The 18,021-nt window shown below is 53.6% G+C and overlaps 1 protein-coding gene across 2 annotated transcripts in view; it reads right to left on the bottom strand.

The window, feature by feature from the left end:
- Positions 1 to 18,021, bottom strand: part of CACNA1B (calcium voltage-gated channel subunit alpha1 B) — a 184,193-nt gene that overhangs the window by 84,106 nt on the left and 82,066 nt on the right. For both annotated transcript variants that reach the window (XM_059926165.1, XM_059926166.1), the window contains exons 16-18: positions 10,161 to 10,278; positions 8,189 to 8,256; positions 4,068 to 4,174 (exon numbers count right to left, since the gene is read on the bottom strand). In XM_059926165.1, coding sequence (XP_059782148.1) covers positions 4,068 to 4,174; positions 8,189 to 8,256; positions 10,161 to 10,278 — 293 coding nt within the window. The remainder of the gene's footprint in view (positions 1 to 4,067; positions 4,175 to 8,188; positions 8,257 to 10,160; positions 10,279 to 18,021) is intronic.

Genomic DNA, 18,021 nt, shown 5'->3' with positions numbered 1-18,021 from the left:
CAGCTCTGTGCTGGCCAAGTAACGGGGGGCAGGGGTTCAGGGACGGCAGGAGCGCCCGTCACCACCAGGACACGGAGAGGGCACCTGGCCATCTCCAGGGACTTCTCACCTGCACGAAGAAGCTCCTGGGACAGTCAGACTGGTGTCACCCCCAGCAGGGCCACCCTGGGGTTTCTATGGCTCTACCTTAGTCTTTGGCTGGCCTCCGGAAGCCTCACGAGCAGGCAGAAGCTCTGCTCTCGCGAGAACAAGACTTCCTAAGGGTCACAGAGGCACCCCCTCCCCAGCCAGGCAGGGTGAAACAGGAGGACCCCACGGATGTCCTGAGCCCCTAAGCAAGCCTCTACCTCCTGGGAGCCACAAGCAGACAGCCCCAGTGGCACCCAGTGGGGGTCACCTCAGGAGAAGCAGATCTGCTCAAGACACCAGAGTGACAGCACAGGGACAGACAGGCAGGAGGACAGAGACCAGGAGGGAGAGGAGGAGGGGCTGAGCCCAGAGAGCCTGACCCCGCGAGCAGGACGTGAGGGCATCAGGAAGTGTGCCCGCCGTCCCCGGCAAGGCTGCGGGATGTGGGCCTGGAGCTGCCCCTGAAGCGAATGACTTGAAGTGGGAAGCAGAGTTAGGGGCGGAGAGAAGGCGTTGGCGTGTAGTTATCACGAAGCCATAGATGGAAATTGTAGCAGAGAGACTCACGGTGAGGTTACGCTGGAGACAGATGAGCTGCGAGATACAGTACCTCGAGTTTGCTTTACAAAACTGCACATGCAAAAAACAAAACAAAACAGAAGTGAGAACACCAGAGAGAGTTCTAAGAGACGCCGGAACGGTGTGAGCCGCGTCGGGTCGGGGCACGGGCTGCGGTGTGCGTCCAGGCACGAGGCCAGGGATGCCTCCATCAGAACGAGGCCAGCCGAGACCTCGGGGTAAAAGAGAAGCTGAGAGAGAAAGAGCACCACAGAGCAGCGACCCCCACGGCTGGAGGGCAAGAGGGTCAGCTCAGGCCGTCCAGCGCGGCTCTGCGCACACTGCCCCCGGACGGGCAGTGGGGTTGGAAAGAGCGGGCACCACTCGTCCGCCATTCTGATCAGCCCCCCTGCCCCCGCCGGACCTGGCGCCCCACTCCCCTGGCGCCAGGGAGGGCTCACCCCTGTGGTCCCCTGGCCTTCGAGACAGAGCAGAGCCGGCTGACACAGGGGCCTTGCCTGCCTCCAGCCTCACCTGGGCCCTGCTTCCTGACCACCGTGCTCAGCCCCCAAGCCACCCTGGCCCCTCAGCTCCCCAGGCTCTAAGGCAGTGCCACCAGCTCACCACCGCCCTCCCCAGGGGCAAACAGGTCCTACCACCAGCCCATCTTCCCTTGAGTGTCCTTCTGGAAGTGTCTTTCTGGAAGCTTTTCCAAAATCAATAGAGAGAAACCATAGATCTCTTTACAGTCATTTCCCTCCCAGGGGAGGACCAGGCGGGTCCCCAGCGCTGCCTTCTCAAGGCTGAGTCCACAAGCATTTGTGAGGAGCTCAAAGCAGCTCACCTGCCTGCCCGCCCTGCGTGCAAACGGGCATGTGTATACAAGAGAGTGAGCAAAGCGGTGTGCATGACTGAGTGTGCGAGCTTGTGAATGAGCATGTGAGCTGGTGTGAGCGTGACTGAGACTGTGAACATTCAGAGAACAAGGGTCAGAGCAAGCGTGTGTGAGTGTGAACCCGCATGCAGGAGGGGCCATGGGCACCGGCACTCATGAGTCCAGTGGTGTCGAGGCCGACACAGCCGAGAGCCAGCAGGGCCGCATCAGCCTGAGTGTCCCTCCCTCCCAGGAGGCTGAGGGGACTGTCCCCTGAGGCCAAGGACACTGGAGCCCCAGCGGCTCTAGGGGACTCGGGCGCCCCTCTGAGGAGGGTCCGTCACGAAGCCTCCGTCCGCTCGGGCACGGCCAGTGGAGCCGCTCAAACACCATGGACACTAACGGCGCCCTGGGCATCAGAGGCTCACAGAGCCCATCTCGGCCAGGCCCCCGTCTCACAGAGCACACAGCACCGCTGCGGGAGCAGGTCAGGGCGGGGTCACACACAGCCTCTCCCACCGCCTCAGAGGCTCGGGCGGAGACGTGAACACGGAGAGGCTGGTGCTGCCAGCAGAGCAGGGAACCGTCGGGGCAGACAGGACAGACAGGCGCAGACAGCTCTGCCCTCAGATGTCTCAGCTCAGTGGAGGAAAGCAAACAACCACGCACGGTGGTCCTCACACCCACCACCCTCCACACCTGGGAGTGGGATCTCCAGGAGTCACATCAGACCCACTGTGCGTGCAGCAGAGATGGGGTGAGGACAAGGCCCAAAGCCGCGTCCCGGGGGAGGCTGCAGGACCCACAGCTGGCCCAAGAGGGGGACGCAAGGGCCAATGCCTGGACATACCCCAGTTGGCCGTGACAGGGAAGGGCCGGCACCGAGCTCAGGGCCTGCTGTGAGGGAGAGCACCAAGTGTCCCCCAGGAGCGGGGGATGCAGGTCTACAGCCTGGTTCCTGCGCAGCAGTGTCCCAAACGGGGACGGGGGCGGAGGGAGAGGAAGAACATCCAGACTTCCCTTTCTGGTGTCCTGACAAGCTCCCCGTGGCTGTGCTGAGGGCCCCTCCCCCTGAGGTCTCAGCCCAGGTGGGAGTGGACACCCTGCCGCACATCCCCAAGGAATGGGCAGCCCTGGGCGGCAGCAGGGGACACAGGACACCACACTCCCCTCCAGAACAGCAGGAAGGCAAGTTACACAGAAACTCCACAGGGCCCATGTGAATAAATGGCTGAGTCACCAGCCACGCCCTCTACGCAGACCGCCAGCAGCTTACGCAGCTCAGGAAGTAACCGGGTCACAGCAAGCCCAGGACCAAGCAGACGGAGCAGGTGCACTGGCCAGACAACAAAACTCCAGAACAACTGGGCACTGAGCCGCCAGCAGCTGTTGGAATGATGGCGGCTGTGTCCTGCCTGGCTCCTTGCAGGCCCCCTGCACCCCTGCCTGGACTCCCAGGGCCTGGGACCTCCCTTTGCTTCTTCTCCCCCAAAGGCCAGCACTTTCTGCTCACCTTAGAGACAGGTCCTCTGCAAACATCCTCCTAGAAAACAGGCCATGGCCCTGTGACTCCCAGGCGAGAGCGGGGCTGCTAAGGTGCACCCTCGCCGGTGCGTGTACACCCTCCCGCTCCCACAAACGCACCCGCGTGCCAGCGCGCTCTCAGCGCCAACGCCTGTGTCGCCACAGACGGGCCTGAGGTGGTCCGACCGCGCAGCACAGTGTGCACAGGAGAGGGAAGCAGCTGCAGAGCTGGGCCCGTGGAGCAGCGTGGCGAGTGGGAGCCGTGGCGGGGGCTGCTGAGCGGGGCGGAAGGCAGGGGCAGCAGCTCCGGGGCGGGCTCAGTCTGGCCCCGAGCCCCTCTGTGCTCTCTCACGGCCTCCCAGGGACCGGGATTGGGCCAGACTTTCCTGCCTCCTTCCCTTCCTCCTTGGCTTTCGGCCCTGCGCTGGGGCGTTCTGTCCCAACTCGGAAGTCCATAACGGCCCCAGCAGCGCTCTCGGCTGGCCCGGGGTGACCAGAGTCCCCGACGGAAGGCCCGGCCCCGCCTGCACCTCTGCTCATCAGCGACGCCTCCTCTCGACCCCTGTCCCAACACCAGAACTCGATACTACTGGAAACCGCGTTAAGTCTCTTGGGCTGCTGAAGTAACCCCTTGAATCTTCCGGCTCACAAAACACTCTTCCGAAAGGCGGTGTGTAAGTCAGACATACCGAATCGCTGGCGCTGCCCAAGACCATCCAGGGGGCCGCCTTCCGCGGTCACTCCCACCCACGGCGTTGCCACACCGCGCTCTCACCCCGGCGGGGAGAAGCGGGGAGGCTTTACCTGGTGGTCTCTTTGCTCAAAGGCCCCCGCAGTGGGGGAGAGCCATTCCCCCGCATCTCAGCTCCTGGGGAGGGGCTGTGTCCTAACAGCTCCAGCCAAGGCGAGGGCCCCTGCGGAGGCCCCGGGGGAGCTGGACTCTGCTCCCGCCACCGCCCACAACCCACTCCGAGAGCCTTACGCGGCGATGGAGATGTTGGCGGCAGACATGGGGCTGACTTCAGCCACTTCTTTGGCCTTTTGCAGAGCAAGCTTCTGGTTGGCTGCTTCTTCCATCTCCTCTTCGTCCTGTTTGGACAGACAGAAACGTGTAGCTAGCCTGAGAGTGCTGTGTCCACTCCGATGCCACCAGCTCTTCAGCCTGGAGCCTCTGAGTCCTTCCTGCCCCCTGAGCCAGCGGGGCCAGGAAGCCAGCTCCTGCCTTAGCACGACCCACCCATGCTCCAGACCCCCCTGCTACGCCCACCTCTGCAGGCAACAGTCCCCAGGGTTTCTGTGTCAGCACCCCCTCCCAGGGCGCTCACAGCTGACAACCCCACTCCAGAGCTCCAGCCCCAGGGACCCATTTCTGCGTGTCAGTCTTATTCCGTCAAAATGCAAACCCACCCCCCTCCTTTATTCCCACCTGCTCCCCCATCCCGCCCCCCACCCCCCGCACCCCAGAGCACTTGTCACACTGGAACGAAGTCAGCCTCCGCCCCAGAGAGCTGCCCCAGGGCGAGGGGCAGGCTCCCCACCCTGAGCCTGGGTCCCCGCCCCGCACCACCCACAGGAGCCGTCACCAGGAACGTGTCTAGCAGGGCCACCTTGCAGCCTTTGCGCTTTTCCACCTGGACCCATCGGGTCACATCTGTCTACCTGTGACCATGCTTGGCCCTGTGTTCCCTTCCCCGGCCCTGTGTTCCCTTCCCCGCTGAGTTCCTGGAGAGGAGCCCCACGGCTCTCTGCCACCCGGGATAGCGTGTCCTCATGTGTGCGCACCTGCGCAGACACCCCTCCCTGCCCCTGCCCTCTCCACGGGAAGGGAGTGGACATCCAGACAGACCCTCCAGCCCTGACCCCGTGTCACTAGGCAAAACCAACATGATCTGCTCCTCAGATCTAGATAAACAGCTCTAGGCTGAGTCTACAGGCCCTGGGAGGGAAACTAGTCTCTGTGTCGTCCAGCTAGATCGCTGAGACCACCCTTATATCCCCCATTACCCCAATCCCGGGCCCACCTGGCTCCCCTGGGAGCTGGCATTCCCAACATGTCCCAAGTGTCCTTGAATCTGCTTTTAGAGGCATGGTAATGGCAACTAAGCCCCCTATTAGCTGTCTGAAGATTTCCCACCATAGAGAAGAGACATTCAAACTTCAGGCCCCAGAGGGGAGGCAGAGCTAGACCCACCACGGAGCACCCTAGAGACGTCATTCCTCCAGCTATGGGCTCCATCCTGGTTTACAGCCCTCAAATCACTCCAATTGGTGTTCTACAAACAAACTCGATGTGAGTTTATTTCCACTTCAAAATAAATGATGCTACCATATATTTGTGGGACGGTAAAGGAGGGAGTGTCCGCCCTTTGGTCTCTTGGCCAGCCCAGGAATGCCCCATAGCCTGACACAGACAGGCGTCCACCTGCCCCAACTCCCAAAGCAAGGAAATTCCTGAATTAGGGCGGTTTGCCCAAAGGGGCCACCACCCATGGTCTGTGCATGGATACAGGGCCCCAAGGACATGGTCTGTCAGTGTGCCCTCACCCACTGACAACCCCGAAGGGGCAGTGAGAGCTCTGAACTCAAGCTCACCCAGCCCAGGACAGCTGGTGCCAGACCAGCGATGCTGCTGGGCACCCCATGCTCACGCGGGCCTGTAAACCCTGACCCCAAGAAGTGCTCTGTGGTTGCACGGTCTCCCCAGCCAGGGGCTTGGGCCATTCTCCAGCCCCTCCTGAGTGGCGAGGTTCAGTCTAGGAACTGGCTGACAACAGAAATGGGCACGCCAGTGGGATTCCCAATCCTCAGAAGCCAGCGCCCAGAAGAAGGGAGGAGTCCACACCCACAGGCACTGCCCCAGCCCAGCTGGGAGGGGGGGGGGGGGCTGAGGAGAAGCAGGGGAGGCGCTGCACGGGCCGCCCCCGGGGAGCACTCCTCCCAGGGAGCCGGGCGGCAGCAGGGCGCCTGTAGAGCGCGCTGTCAGGAGCACCGTGGCACACCTGCATCTCTGTCGCCTGCCTTCCTCAGGGAAGGCCCGAGTCACGCCCCAGAACGGGGACAGTGTTAAGAGTCTTAGCGTGTGCTAGACTGGAGTGGGTGCAACACAAGTGGGAGGCTGTCAGGCACGGCGGGCGCGAGCGCACAGACACCCACACACACAGGTCCGCGCACAGGCATAGGCCCGGCGTACAGAGCAAGTACGCGCGTGCCTGCAGGGAGCAGCGCCTTCTCAGACGCCCTGACCAGCAGGAGCGCCCTCTGCACCGGGAGCCGGGCTTGTCGAAGCGCCAGCCTGAGGCTGAAACAGCGGGCCGCCTGCACGGTCCAGGGCAGAGAGGGTGACGGTAACCAGGCAGGGGGCTGTGTCATCTGGAGGGAAACCACAGGGGAGACATGTGTAATCACATCCCCCACCAGGCTCAAGGATGAGAGATGACTATTAGACGACTCCCACTGGGTACAGCCTGGAAAGAAAGCTGTCCTGCTGGGGCACGGACTTGCTGAGAACAGGCACAGACTGCTCCTTCAGCACCAGCCTGGCCCAGACTCTGAGGACAGCACTGCCCAGTGACAGCCTGAGCTCAACCATCCACACCAGAGACTGACCACAGGGGTGCCCTCACCTCTGGGCGATGACCACAGGGGTCCCCTCACCGCCCGGGGATGACCGCAGGGGTCCCCTCACCTCCTGGCGATGACCACAGGGGTCCCCTCGCCTCCCGGGGATGACCGCAAGGGTCCCCTCACCTCTGGGCGATGACCACAGGGGTCCCCTCACCTCCGGGCAATGACCGCAGGGGTCCCCTCACCTCCAGGCGATGACCGCAGGGGTCCCCTCACCTCCGGGCGATGACCACAGGGGTCCCCTCACCTCCCGGGGATGACCACAGGTGTCCCCTCACCTCCGGGCGATGACCACAGGGGTCCCCTCACCTCCGGGCAATGACCGCAGGGGTCCCCTCACCTCCGGGCGATGACCACAGGGGTCCCCTCACCTCCCGGGGATGACCACAGGGGTCCCCTCGCCTCCGGGCGATGACCACAGGGGTCCCCTCACCTCCGGGCCATGACCACAGGGGTCCCCTCACCGCCCGGGGATGACCGCAGGGGTCCCCTCACCTCCGGGCGATGACCACAGGGGTCCCCTCACCTCCCGGGGATGACCGCAAGGGTCCCCTCACCTCCAGGCGATGACCACAGGGGTCCCCTCACCTCCCGGGGATGACCGCAGGGGTCCCCTCACCTCCGGGCGATGACCACAGGGGTCCCCTCACCTCCCGGGGATGACCGCAGGGGTCCCCTCACCTCCCGGGGATGACCGCAAGGGTCCCCTCACCTCCGGGCGATGACCGCAGGGGTCCCCTCACCTCCCGGGGATGACCGCAGGGGTCCCCTCACCTCCGGGCGATGACCACAGGGGTCCCCTCACCTCCGGGCCATGACCACAGGGGTGCCCTCACCTCCGGGCCATGACCGCAGGGGTGGCCTCACCTCCGGGCGATGACCACAGGGGTCCCCTCACCTCCCGGGGATGACCACAGGGGTCCCCTCACCTCCCGGCGATGACCACAGGGGTCCCCTCACCTCCCGGGGATGACCGCAGGGGTCCCCTCACCTCCGGGCGATGACCGCAGGGGTCCCTACTGCCCTTTCGGGTCTTCAGACTGGATGTCCCCTCGGGCCCCCCTCCTGGTCCGTCTCACTCCTGAGAGGACACGTCCCCCACTCCGCACAGTCACGTGCCCCTCACTCCTGAGACCAGGGCAGCCTGGGCCCCATCTTCCAGGCCCCTCTCTGCCATCCACCACCTGCTCCCACACCTCCTCCTGCCTTTCTGGTCATTCTTCCCAGGTCTTGCTTCCTGGGAGCTGCCCTCATGGTCATCTGCCTTCCCGGCATGCTCTTTCTCCCTACCTCCTCGGTGCCATTCCCCCACAGCCCTGCCTGTCCAGGGCCTGGAGGAGACACCCCTGGACAGCAGTCACATGGTCCTTAACCCAGGTCCTGGCCCTCCTCATGGCTCTGCAGCCTCATCCAGAGTGACACAGATTGACCCCCCACCCCACCCATACCTAGGCTGCAGGTGGGTCCCTACCTACACACCTTGGTCAGTTCCTGCGCGTTGGCAAGGTTGTCCACAGCGATGGCCAGGAAGACGTTCAGCAGGGTGTCTGGTTGGCTCCAGCTAAGGAAGGGAAGCCTTCTGACCCACAGACTCTCCCAGGGTCAGACCACGGCTTCCTCTGACAACACAGGGGCTCCCTGCGGCCCCCTGGCCTCCACCCAGCCTCCTTCATGCAATCTCACAACGCCCGGCCTCCTCGAAAGCCCACACCACCCCTTCCCCCCGCCACCTCTTCAGGGCCGACGCTCCAGGCCGGAAGCTCACGCTGTGTTGGATTAACCTGCCTTTGCCTCCTAGGAGGGCACAAGGGCTGCCCACTCTGCCCCCACTTCTCCCAACAAGCACCCAGGCTGCATGTGGGCCCCAGCACCGTTGGGTCCCGTGAGCAGAGACCACCGATGGACCAGCTTCCGGCAAGGCTCACGGACACGTGCCTGGCTTCGTTCCCAGCTTCCTTTACCAAAGCCGAGTCCTGGGACCCCTCCCTCGAGGTGCCCCTCGTCCAGAGAAGCGGCAGCAGCACGCTGATGGCAGATGCCACGGGAGTGCCCAGCAGGCGGCCGCCGCCTCCAAAGCCCCCTCCCGCTGTGCCCCCTGGGAGCCATGACAAGGCGCTCCTGTGACCCCCAGTCAGCAATGAGGAAACAAAGGCCACAGAGGGTAGGTAACTCCCCCGGGTCCCAGGGTCAGGGGCCCCAACGGCCCTGCCCCAGCCCTGCCCCGGCCCTGCCCTGCCCATCTGAACTCTGCAGGCTCAGGCCCTCGTGCTGCCGCTGACCTGAATCCCTTCAGTTTGCCTGTCGCGGGAGCCACCTCTCCCCACCTCAGCGCCAGGCAGCACCGTCCTCCCTGCGCTGCCCCCCGCCCCCCGCCCCGTCCCCAGCCCTCGGTGCCTCACCCCTGTACTGCCCCCGCACACCCAGGCCCACCCCTGGCCCCCGCGGGCGGGTGCCCTCCCGGTCACCTAGTGCCCTGCACACTGCCGACGGGCAGGCAGTCCTTTGCCATGGGGTGTCCTCCGCCCGCTCAATGCCAGCAGCCCCCTCCCCTCAGCTGTGACAGCCGAGCCGTCTCAGACTCTGCTGGTCCTGGGGCAGATGCCCAGGGACAGCCCTGTGCCCCATGTTGTCCCAGGGGCTCTGGGCCAGTGCCAGGCTCAAGCAGCCATTGGCTCTGGGTGACCCCTGTGGGTCAGGCCCCCTGTCTGGCAAGGAGGTGCCCTGGGACTCAGGGGGCACCCACATCCCAGGGCAGTGCCTCAGACAGGCCTGCTCAGGGCCCCAGTGGGGCCCACGGGACAGGACACCAAGGTCGGCTGCTGCCCCCTGGCACTGAGCACAGCTGTGGGCACCCTCAGAGGGCTCGCCACGCCGAGAGCAGGACGAAGGCCATGCCCCTTGGGGCCCAGCCACAGGGACAGACTCCAGCTGGGTAGCACGGTCGGGGGGCCTGAGGCAGAGCCCCCCTGGCCGGGCTTGCCCTGATGCCGCAGAGTCCCGCACGCCAGACCCTGCAACACAAGGCCGAGGAGCGCCCTCCGCACAAGGCCTTCCTTTGCGCTTCTCTGCAGGTGAAACATTTCCATGGGCGAAGGTTTTTTTAAAAGCCCAGTGCCACAACTTAATTATTGAATTCAATTAAAGTGAAAACAAAATAGATGGCTGCCCTCAGGCTCAAAGCCCACGTCTTCCCGCCTCCGACCTCGCTGCCTGCCTCGGGACACCCCACGAGCTGCTCACGCTTCCTCGGCTTCCTCGGCCTCCGGCCCGACCTCAGGCTGCATCTGTAACTCAAGCTGCTCCTGGGCAGGGGCGCGTCACGGTCCACCCTCCATGGGAAAGCCACCCTCACGTTCCTGCCGACCACCCCACTGGCTCCGTCCTCCTGGGGAGGGAGGGGAGAGCAGGCCCAGGAAGCACCGACCCCCTCGCTCAGACGGCAGAAGGATACAGTTTCCAAACAGCGTCAGGACAATGAAGTAAACCGACGAGAACATGCCTTTGCTGACTCCACCTTGCGACTCGATCCCATGATACATCACCGCGTTCCAGTCCTCCCCGGTCAGGATCTGCAGAGGGAGGGAGGGAGGGAGAGCAGCCGGGGCATGTCCCCACAGCCACCCGCGTCCACACGCACGCCCGCACCCACGAGCCCATGGGCACACGAGTGTGCACACACAGGTCCTTGGATGATGGTCAAGGCAGCCCAGGAGCCTCCAGAGAAACTTCCAGAAGGACATGGCTGCTGGGCTGGGTCAGGCCTTATAAGATGAATAGGCTCTGGGTTTCTGCCAAGAATGGAAAGGGAGCTCCCAGCAGGAGAGAAAGGTGAGCAAAGGCAAGGAGACCGTGGCAGAGCTTTCCACGTCCCAGAGCCGCCTGGTCACTGCCGCACCGGTGAGGAAACTGAGGCTCAGAGAGGGGCGCAAGCTGCTCACGGCCAGACAACAGCTGCAGGGCCTCTGACCCTCCGGGTCCCTGTCTCCCCTCGCCCAGGGGGTCCAGGCCACGAGGGCGGCTAAATGCCGTCCTTGCCCCATCGGGAAACACGTGCCTCTTTTTCACTTGTATTTTGGGGAAAGTACAAGGGGATAAGGTAACAGACATTCGTGTGTCTGCCACTCAGAATGGAAATTGCTAACATTTTGTCATATTCGCATCAGGTCCCACTGCCCACGATCACCCTCGACGGGCAACCCCAACCATGAACCTGGGGGGCCTCCCGTCTTTGTGGTCCTACACCACACAACACACACACACCTATAAACGAAATACATCACGCGTGTTTTAAACATGCATGGGCAGGTGTCAGACTACCTCATCATTCCGTTCATTCACTCTTTTATCTTTGAAGTTTACCCGTGTGGACACATAAAAACCCACTGTCGTGGAAGGTGCTGCATAGATTCCTTCCATGTACTCACCCATCTTCCTCAACAGGCACTTCCAAGGTTTTTGCCGGTGTGTCCCATTGTGAACATGAAGTTTGTCTAGAACTGGTTCTGCTGGATCGTAGGTTCTGCACACCTTTGACTTCACTAGACATTTTCAAAGTGCTTATCCCAAATTACAGTCCCACCAGCAACGCAGGCTGTGTCTTCCTCACACCCTCGTCCCAAACTGAGCACAGTCACACCCTTTGATAGCTCCCGGCCGGCGGGGTGAACGGAAGAGCCATTCAGGTGGGACATCTTCTCTTGTATCCAGTGGCTGCTCAGATCTCCTTTCTGTGGCCTTTTCAACTCTTTGGCTTGTATTGCTGATAACTCACCTTTTCTTACAGACTTCCTTATGTATTTTTGTATATACTAGTCCTCTATCTGCAATGTCTACTGGAAAAATCTTCTGCTGGTCTCCTTTTTGCTTTTAACTAATTTTTTTGTATTATAAAGAAGTTTAATGAAATCAAATGTATCAGTCTTTTCCTTTATGGTTTCTGCTTTTTGCCCCTTAAGAAATCTCTCTCCATCCCAAGGTCATAAAGAATTTTCCTATATTTTCTTCAAATCATTTTAAAGTTCGGCTTTTAGGTCTCTAATCCAACTAGAGCTTGTGGTTACTGTTCTGTGCACACCTGAGGATGAAGACCTACTTTTCTCCCACACAGAAGGCTCATTTTTTGACCATCCCATCCCCCTCCCATTGATTTAAAATGCCATCTTTTTCATATGACCAACTTCTTACATAGGCTTGGGCATGTTTCTGGGCTTTCTGGTCTGTTCTTTGATACTTTGTCTTTATACCTCACAATCTTCATTACTGTAGCTTTATAATAAGTCTTGATATATGGAAGGGCACATCACTCCTTCTTGAACTGTCCTGGCCATTCTTGGCCATTTACTCTTCCACAGAATCAATATGCTGAATTCCAAGAGCAGTTCTGTTGGGATTTGGATCACAAATTAAATTAGGGAGAACTGATCCCTTTACCACAGTAAGGCGTCCCATTTATAAACATAGGTATTCCGTTCTTTCGGTCTTTTAATAACAATTTATAATTTCACCTGTAAAAGTCTTGTATGCTTTTTGTGGATTTATTTCTGGATAACATAGCTTTTGTTACTACTGTAAATGAAATCTTTCATTTTAATTGACTATTCTAATTGAATGATACTGTTATATAGAAAAGCTTTATTTTTCCTATGTTGATCTTGTGTTCAGCAACAATGAATTCTCTTATTATTTCTAATTGATTCTCTTGAATTTTCTATGTAAATAATCACACCATTTGTAAATAATAACTATTTTGTCTATTCCTTTCCAGTCCTTCTACCTCTTTCTTTTTCTTATTACATTGACTTCAACTGCCTGAATACTAGATATCCTTGGTTATGCTTTCAATCTGTATTAGTCTGGGTTCTCCAGAGAAACAGAACCAAGAGGAGATGTCTGGGTATATCTTGTGGTCATGGAGAATAAGTCCCAAGACCCACAGCTGACAAGGAGAGACAATGGTGTAAGTTTCAGCCCAACTCTGAGTCCAAAGACAAGAGAAGACGGATGTCCCAGCTCAAAGATGGTCGGGCAGCGAGAGTGGACTCTCCCTTAACTCAGCCCTTTTATTCTACTCAGGCCTTCGGCGGACTAGGTGAGGCTTCCACATCTGCTTTCTCAGTCCACAAATTCAAATGCTCATCTCATCCAGAAACACCTTCATAGACACACCCAGAAATAATGCTTAATCTAGGCACCCCATGGTCCAGTCAAGTTGACGTAAAATTAACCATCAACAATCTTTTATCTGTGATGTTTGCTACAGTCTTTGTAAAACAATAGCTTTATTGAGATATAATTAACATACCATATAATTCAGTCATTTAAAGTGTATAATTCAATGGTTTTTAGTATATTCACAAATATGTGCAACAATTACCACAATTTTAGAACTGAATTCTAAATTCAGAATTTAGAATTCTGAATTTAGAATTTTATTTCCATCTCTTCAAAAAAAGAAACCCATCCATATTAGCTATCACCCAACTAGCTGTGGGTTTGTTTTGGGTTTTTTTTTTTTTTTTTGAGTCCTTAGTATTTTAAGTTCTTTGTATAACATGTTTTTCATCATAATATCAATATTCTATCTTTCTAAATCTATTGATATGCTTATTTTTCTCTTTTAAACTGTAGAGATCAGGAAATTACATTGACAAATTATTGTATTACTGAGATAAGCACAGTTTAGCCATGAGGTTCTATTTTACACACAGTTGGATTTGATTTTTGAATATTCTATTTCAGGCTATTTGCATCTACCTTCACTGAGTGAACACTTAGAGTGCCTGCCTGCTGTGTGTCAGGCAATCTTCAGGCACTTGAGATCCTCAGTAGACAAAACAAAGCCCCTGCCTCACAGATCTGTGGAAGCAGAGAGCTCTCTGAAATGGAGCCAGGAGGCCTGGATGGAATCTGACCTTTTGACCACTTACTGTCCTAATGCAGGCCTCCAGAACATCTGTCAGAAACTCAAGACACTTATCAGACACCTACCCTAAAACGCCTGGTGACAGCCATCCCTGAAGGACACACATTTCCCTTCTTGTGTCAGAGCACAGCCTCGTGGCTTTTGTCTTACAAGCCCCCGACTCTTTCCCTTCCCCAGGACACTCTTTTTATTTTAGCCAAATCTGTGTCTCTTGAATTGCAGTTCTTAAGATCCCAAAACACTTCTTATTTGCAGCCTCCTGCAGCTTTTTTTGGTTGACAGAGCTCACACTCTGTCTGCATTTTGCTGTCTTTACATTGTCTTGGCCGGGCTGTGGGGTCAAGGTTGTCCTAGCCCCATGAAATGGTTTCTCCCCTTCTCTGGAAGCGTCTGAGTCCATTATCATCTGTTCCTTAAAGGCGTGGCAAAGCTCACCTTATAACTCCCCGAGCCCTGGGCAGGAGGCAGGAAGGCAGGAAGAGAGCTTTGACTAGGGATTCCATTTCTTTAATGGTTATAAAATTATCTAGTTCTTTTTTCTTCTTGAGCTAATTTAAGTAACTGATGTTTTCCTATAGAAGTGCACATTTCATCTAAGTTTTCAAACCTATTGGCATAAAGTTGCCATAATATTCTTTTGGGATTTTAAAAATTTCTCCCTTTTCTGTAGTTATACCTCCCTTTTGGGCTATACTTTTTAAAAAAATTTTTTTTTATTGAAGTATAGTTGATGTACAATATTATGTAAGTTACAGGTGTACAATACAGTGATTCACAATTTTTAAAGGTTATATGTCATTTATAGTTATTATAAAATATGGCTATATTCCCTATATTGTACAATATATCCTTGTAGCTTATTTTATACATAATAGTTTGTACCTCTTACCCCTATATTGCCCCTCCCCTCTCCCCTTTCCCCACTGGTAACCACTCTTTTATTCTCTTTATCTGTGAGTCTGCTTCTTTTTCATTATATTCACTAGTTTGTTGCATTGGGCTATACTTTTTATTTGTGCTTTTTTTCTTGATCAGTCTTGCTATAAAGTTATCTACTTTATTAGCCTTATTGAGAATGAGCTTTTTAGGATTTTGTTATCTTGGTATTTTAGTTTTATGTTTCATTAATGTCTGCTCTTAGCATCATTTTTTTCCTGCTTTCAATTTCTCTTTGGTTTACTCTTTCTTTTTTCTAGATTTTTAAGATAAGTACTTAACTTATTTATTTTTAGTCATTCTCTTATTTTGATAATTGCTTTTAAGACTCTAAATTTTCCTCTAAGTATTGCTTCAGACTCATCCTATGAGTTTTGCTAATTATTGTTCAGTTCTAAATATTCTGTAGTGTCCACTGTGCTGTCTTCTTTAACTCAAACCCTCAGCTTTCAAATATGGGGAAGATCTTAAGTGACTGTTTACTAGTGCTTTCTATTTATTTAAGTAATATCAAGAATGTGCTGGACTTCCCTGGTGGTGCAGTGGTTAAGAGTCTGCCTGCCAATGCAGGGGACACGGGTTCGATCCCTGGTCCCAGAAGATCCCACATGCCACGGAGCAACTAAGCCCGTGTGCCACAATTACTGAGCCTGCGCTCTAGAGCCTGCGAGCCACAACTACTGAAGCCCACGTGCCTAGAGCCTGTGCTCCGCAATGAGAAACCCCCGCAATGAGAAGCCTGTGCACCTCAACGAAGAGTAGCCCCTGCTCGCTGCAACTAGAGAAAAGCCCGCGCACAGCAACAAAGACCCAACGCAGCCAAAGAAAAATAAACAAAATAAATAAAATTTTTAAAAAAAGAATGTGCGCTGTAGGAGCACGATTCTTTAATGCTTGTAGAAATTTCCTGAGTGACTTAACACGTGATCAGTTTCTGTAAATGTTCCTGTGCCCCAGATAATGACTATTTTATTCGCTATCAATTGGCGAGTTCTGTATGCATCAGCCGAGTTGTGACGGTCGTGCTCATGAGTTCTTTTACATCCTGTCTAACCCTTATCAGCTTCATCCTTCAGTCTGATAGAAATATAAATCTCTTAAAAGAGGGTGGACTGTTGATTTCTCCTTGTGATTCTGTCGGCTTTTGCTTGGTATGTTTTTTGAGCCGTGCTGTTAGGCTGCATCTTCCTTTTATTGTTACGTAATATACTTCCTTATTTTTACCAAAGCTTTTTTTCACCTTCTTTTTCACTTCTATTTTGGCTGATGTTAACATTACACCAGCTTCCTTTTGGTTAAGGTCTACTTAGTTTATCTTTTTGTACCCATTTAATTTTAAATTATGTAATATTTCAAACATTCAGAAAGGTACAATGAATAATATTTAAAGCTCTGTGTACCCATTACCCAGCTTAAGAAATAAAACTTTAAAATGTAGCTGAAGTTCCCTGAATAGAAATCTTTTACACCTTTACTTCCATATATACCATAAACAATATTGTTATGCAATATGTTTTGAAACAAGATGTTTTCATCCTTATTAAATATTTAGTATCATATGCTAAACCATAATGGAAAAGAATGGAAAAAAGAATGTATATGTATGTATAACTGAATCACTTTGTTGTACAGCAGAAATTAACACAACATTGTAAATCAACTATACTTCAATTTAAAAAATTAGTTAAATAAGTAGTATCATATGCTTTGTATTATTCCAAGTCTTGCTTTGTTTTTTTTTAGCTTAACATTGCTTGCGACCCATGTTAATAGAGTTAATTCTAGGTCATTCACGGCCCTGCTGCACTGATAGAACACCCTCTCCTTATCCATTCCCCTGACGATGAACAATCAAGAGGTTTCCAGTGTCTTGCTGTCACACACGATGCTGCTGCGATGGTCTCGCAGGTCTCTGTGCATCCGGCCAGGGACCTTCCGGAGCATGTACCCACAACAGGAACTGCTGTTGTGTGAGTTCCGGTGGGTTAGATACAGTGACATTACTTTCCAAAGTGGTTCTACCAACCCACCAACAGCATAAAGGAATCCCCATTTCTCCACATCTTCTCTAAAACTTGAGACTGTTAGATTTCTTAATTTCAACTAAACTGACAGGTGGGTTTACTTTGCATTTCCTGACTACGAGTAAACAGATGATGGTTTTTACAGGTCTACTCATCAGCCCAATTTCCTGTCCCGAGTTCCTTGCTTATACACTTTGCCCTTTCCTGCTGCATTATTTGTCTTTCCTTTTTGATTTGTGGAAGTTTTCGATTTATTCTGGTTATTGGTTATTTATTCTGGCTGTTGGTTATTAGCCAATGCTGTGGAAACATCTACTCCCAGCCTATGACGTGTTTGTTTGACCTTTTTATGGTGTCTTTTGATGCACAGAAATTTGTATTTCAATAGCCAAATTTGTCAAAGCTTTCCTTTATGATCTGTGCTTTTTTACATCTTCCTTAAGAAGGCTTTCCCTGCCTTCAGTCAGTAACATTACTCTCCTGTATGTTCTAAAATTTCAGAGTTGCTCTTCACATTTACGTCTTAATTCATCTGAACTGATATTCAAATCTGCTACAAGGTAGAAATCCAACTCCACGTTTTTGTCTATGGATAACCAAACTGTCCCACTCCATCTGCAGTGACAACATGAGTGTTCTGTGTATACAACTATTTCTTCTGTAAATAATGACATTTTTCTTTCTTCCTTGGCAATCCTGAGAAATTTTATTTCATTTTTTTCTTATTCTACTGCACTAAGACCACTGATACTAGCATAATCTGCTAAGGGTTTTTATTTGCAAGGAGTGTTGGGTTTTATCATGGGATTTTCTTTTAGAAAAAAAAATTCATGATGGACAGTTTCAAACATACAAAGTGGAGAGTGTAATGTACCCCTACGTACTCATCACCCAGCTTCAACAATCAACACAATTTGCCAGTCTTGTTTCATCTGCCTCTCTCTCTGGTGCTTGGCTGGGCTTTTGCTAGAGTTCAAATGTTTTTTCTGATCATACATGGTTTTTTTCCTTCTTTAATCTGTTAAGATGATGAATTACATTAATAGACCTTCTAATGTTAAATCATCTTGCATTTCTAGAATAAATTCAAGTTGATCATAAAGATGATCTTTAAGTACATCCAGATTGGATTAGTTCTTATTTCCCTCAGGATGTTTTGTCTCTCTGTGTGTGATAGTAATCTATATTTTCCTTCTCTTATATTGCCCTTGCCTAGTGTTTTCATATCAAGGTTATTCCAGTCTCATAAAAGGGTGGTTGTTTCCTTTTTAACTTCTCTGGAGTCGTCTGTATAAAATTGGAGTAACCTTTCTTAAATATTCAACAGAATTCACTTGTAAAACTGTCAGCGTGGTCTCCAGGGCAGGTAGACTTTTCAAGTATTCAATTATTATTCAGAAATTATTCAATTTCTGAAATAGCCCAGGTTT

Source organism: Balaenoptera ricei, chromosome 6 (assembly GCF_028023285.1).
Source record: "Balaenoptera ricei isolate mBalRic1 chromosome 6, mBalRic1.hap2, whole genome shotgun sequence".
NCBI classification, from domain to species: Eukaryota; Metazoa; Chordata; class Mammalia; order Artiodactyla; family Balaenopteridae; genus Balaenoptera; species Balaenoptera ricei.
The sequence above is the reverse complement of the archived record's forward strand: the minus strand, read 5'-3'. Positions and strand labels throughout refer to the sequence as shown.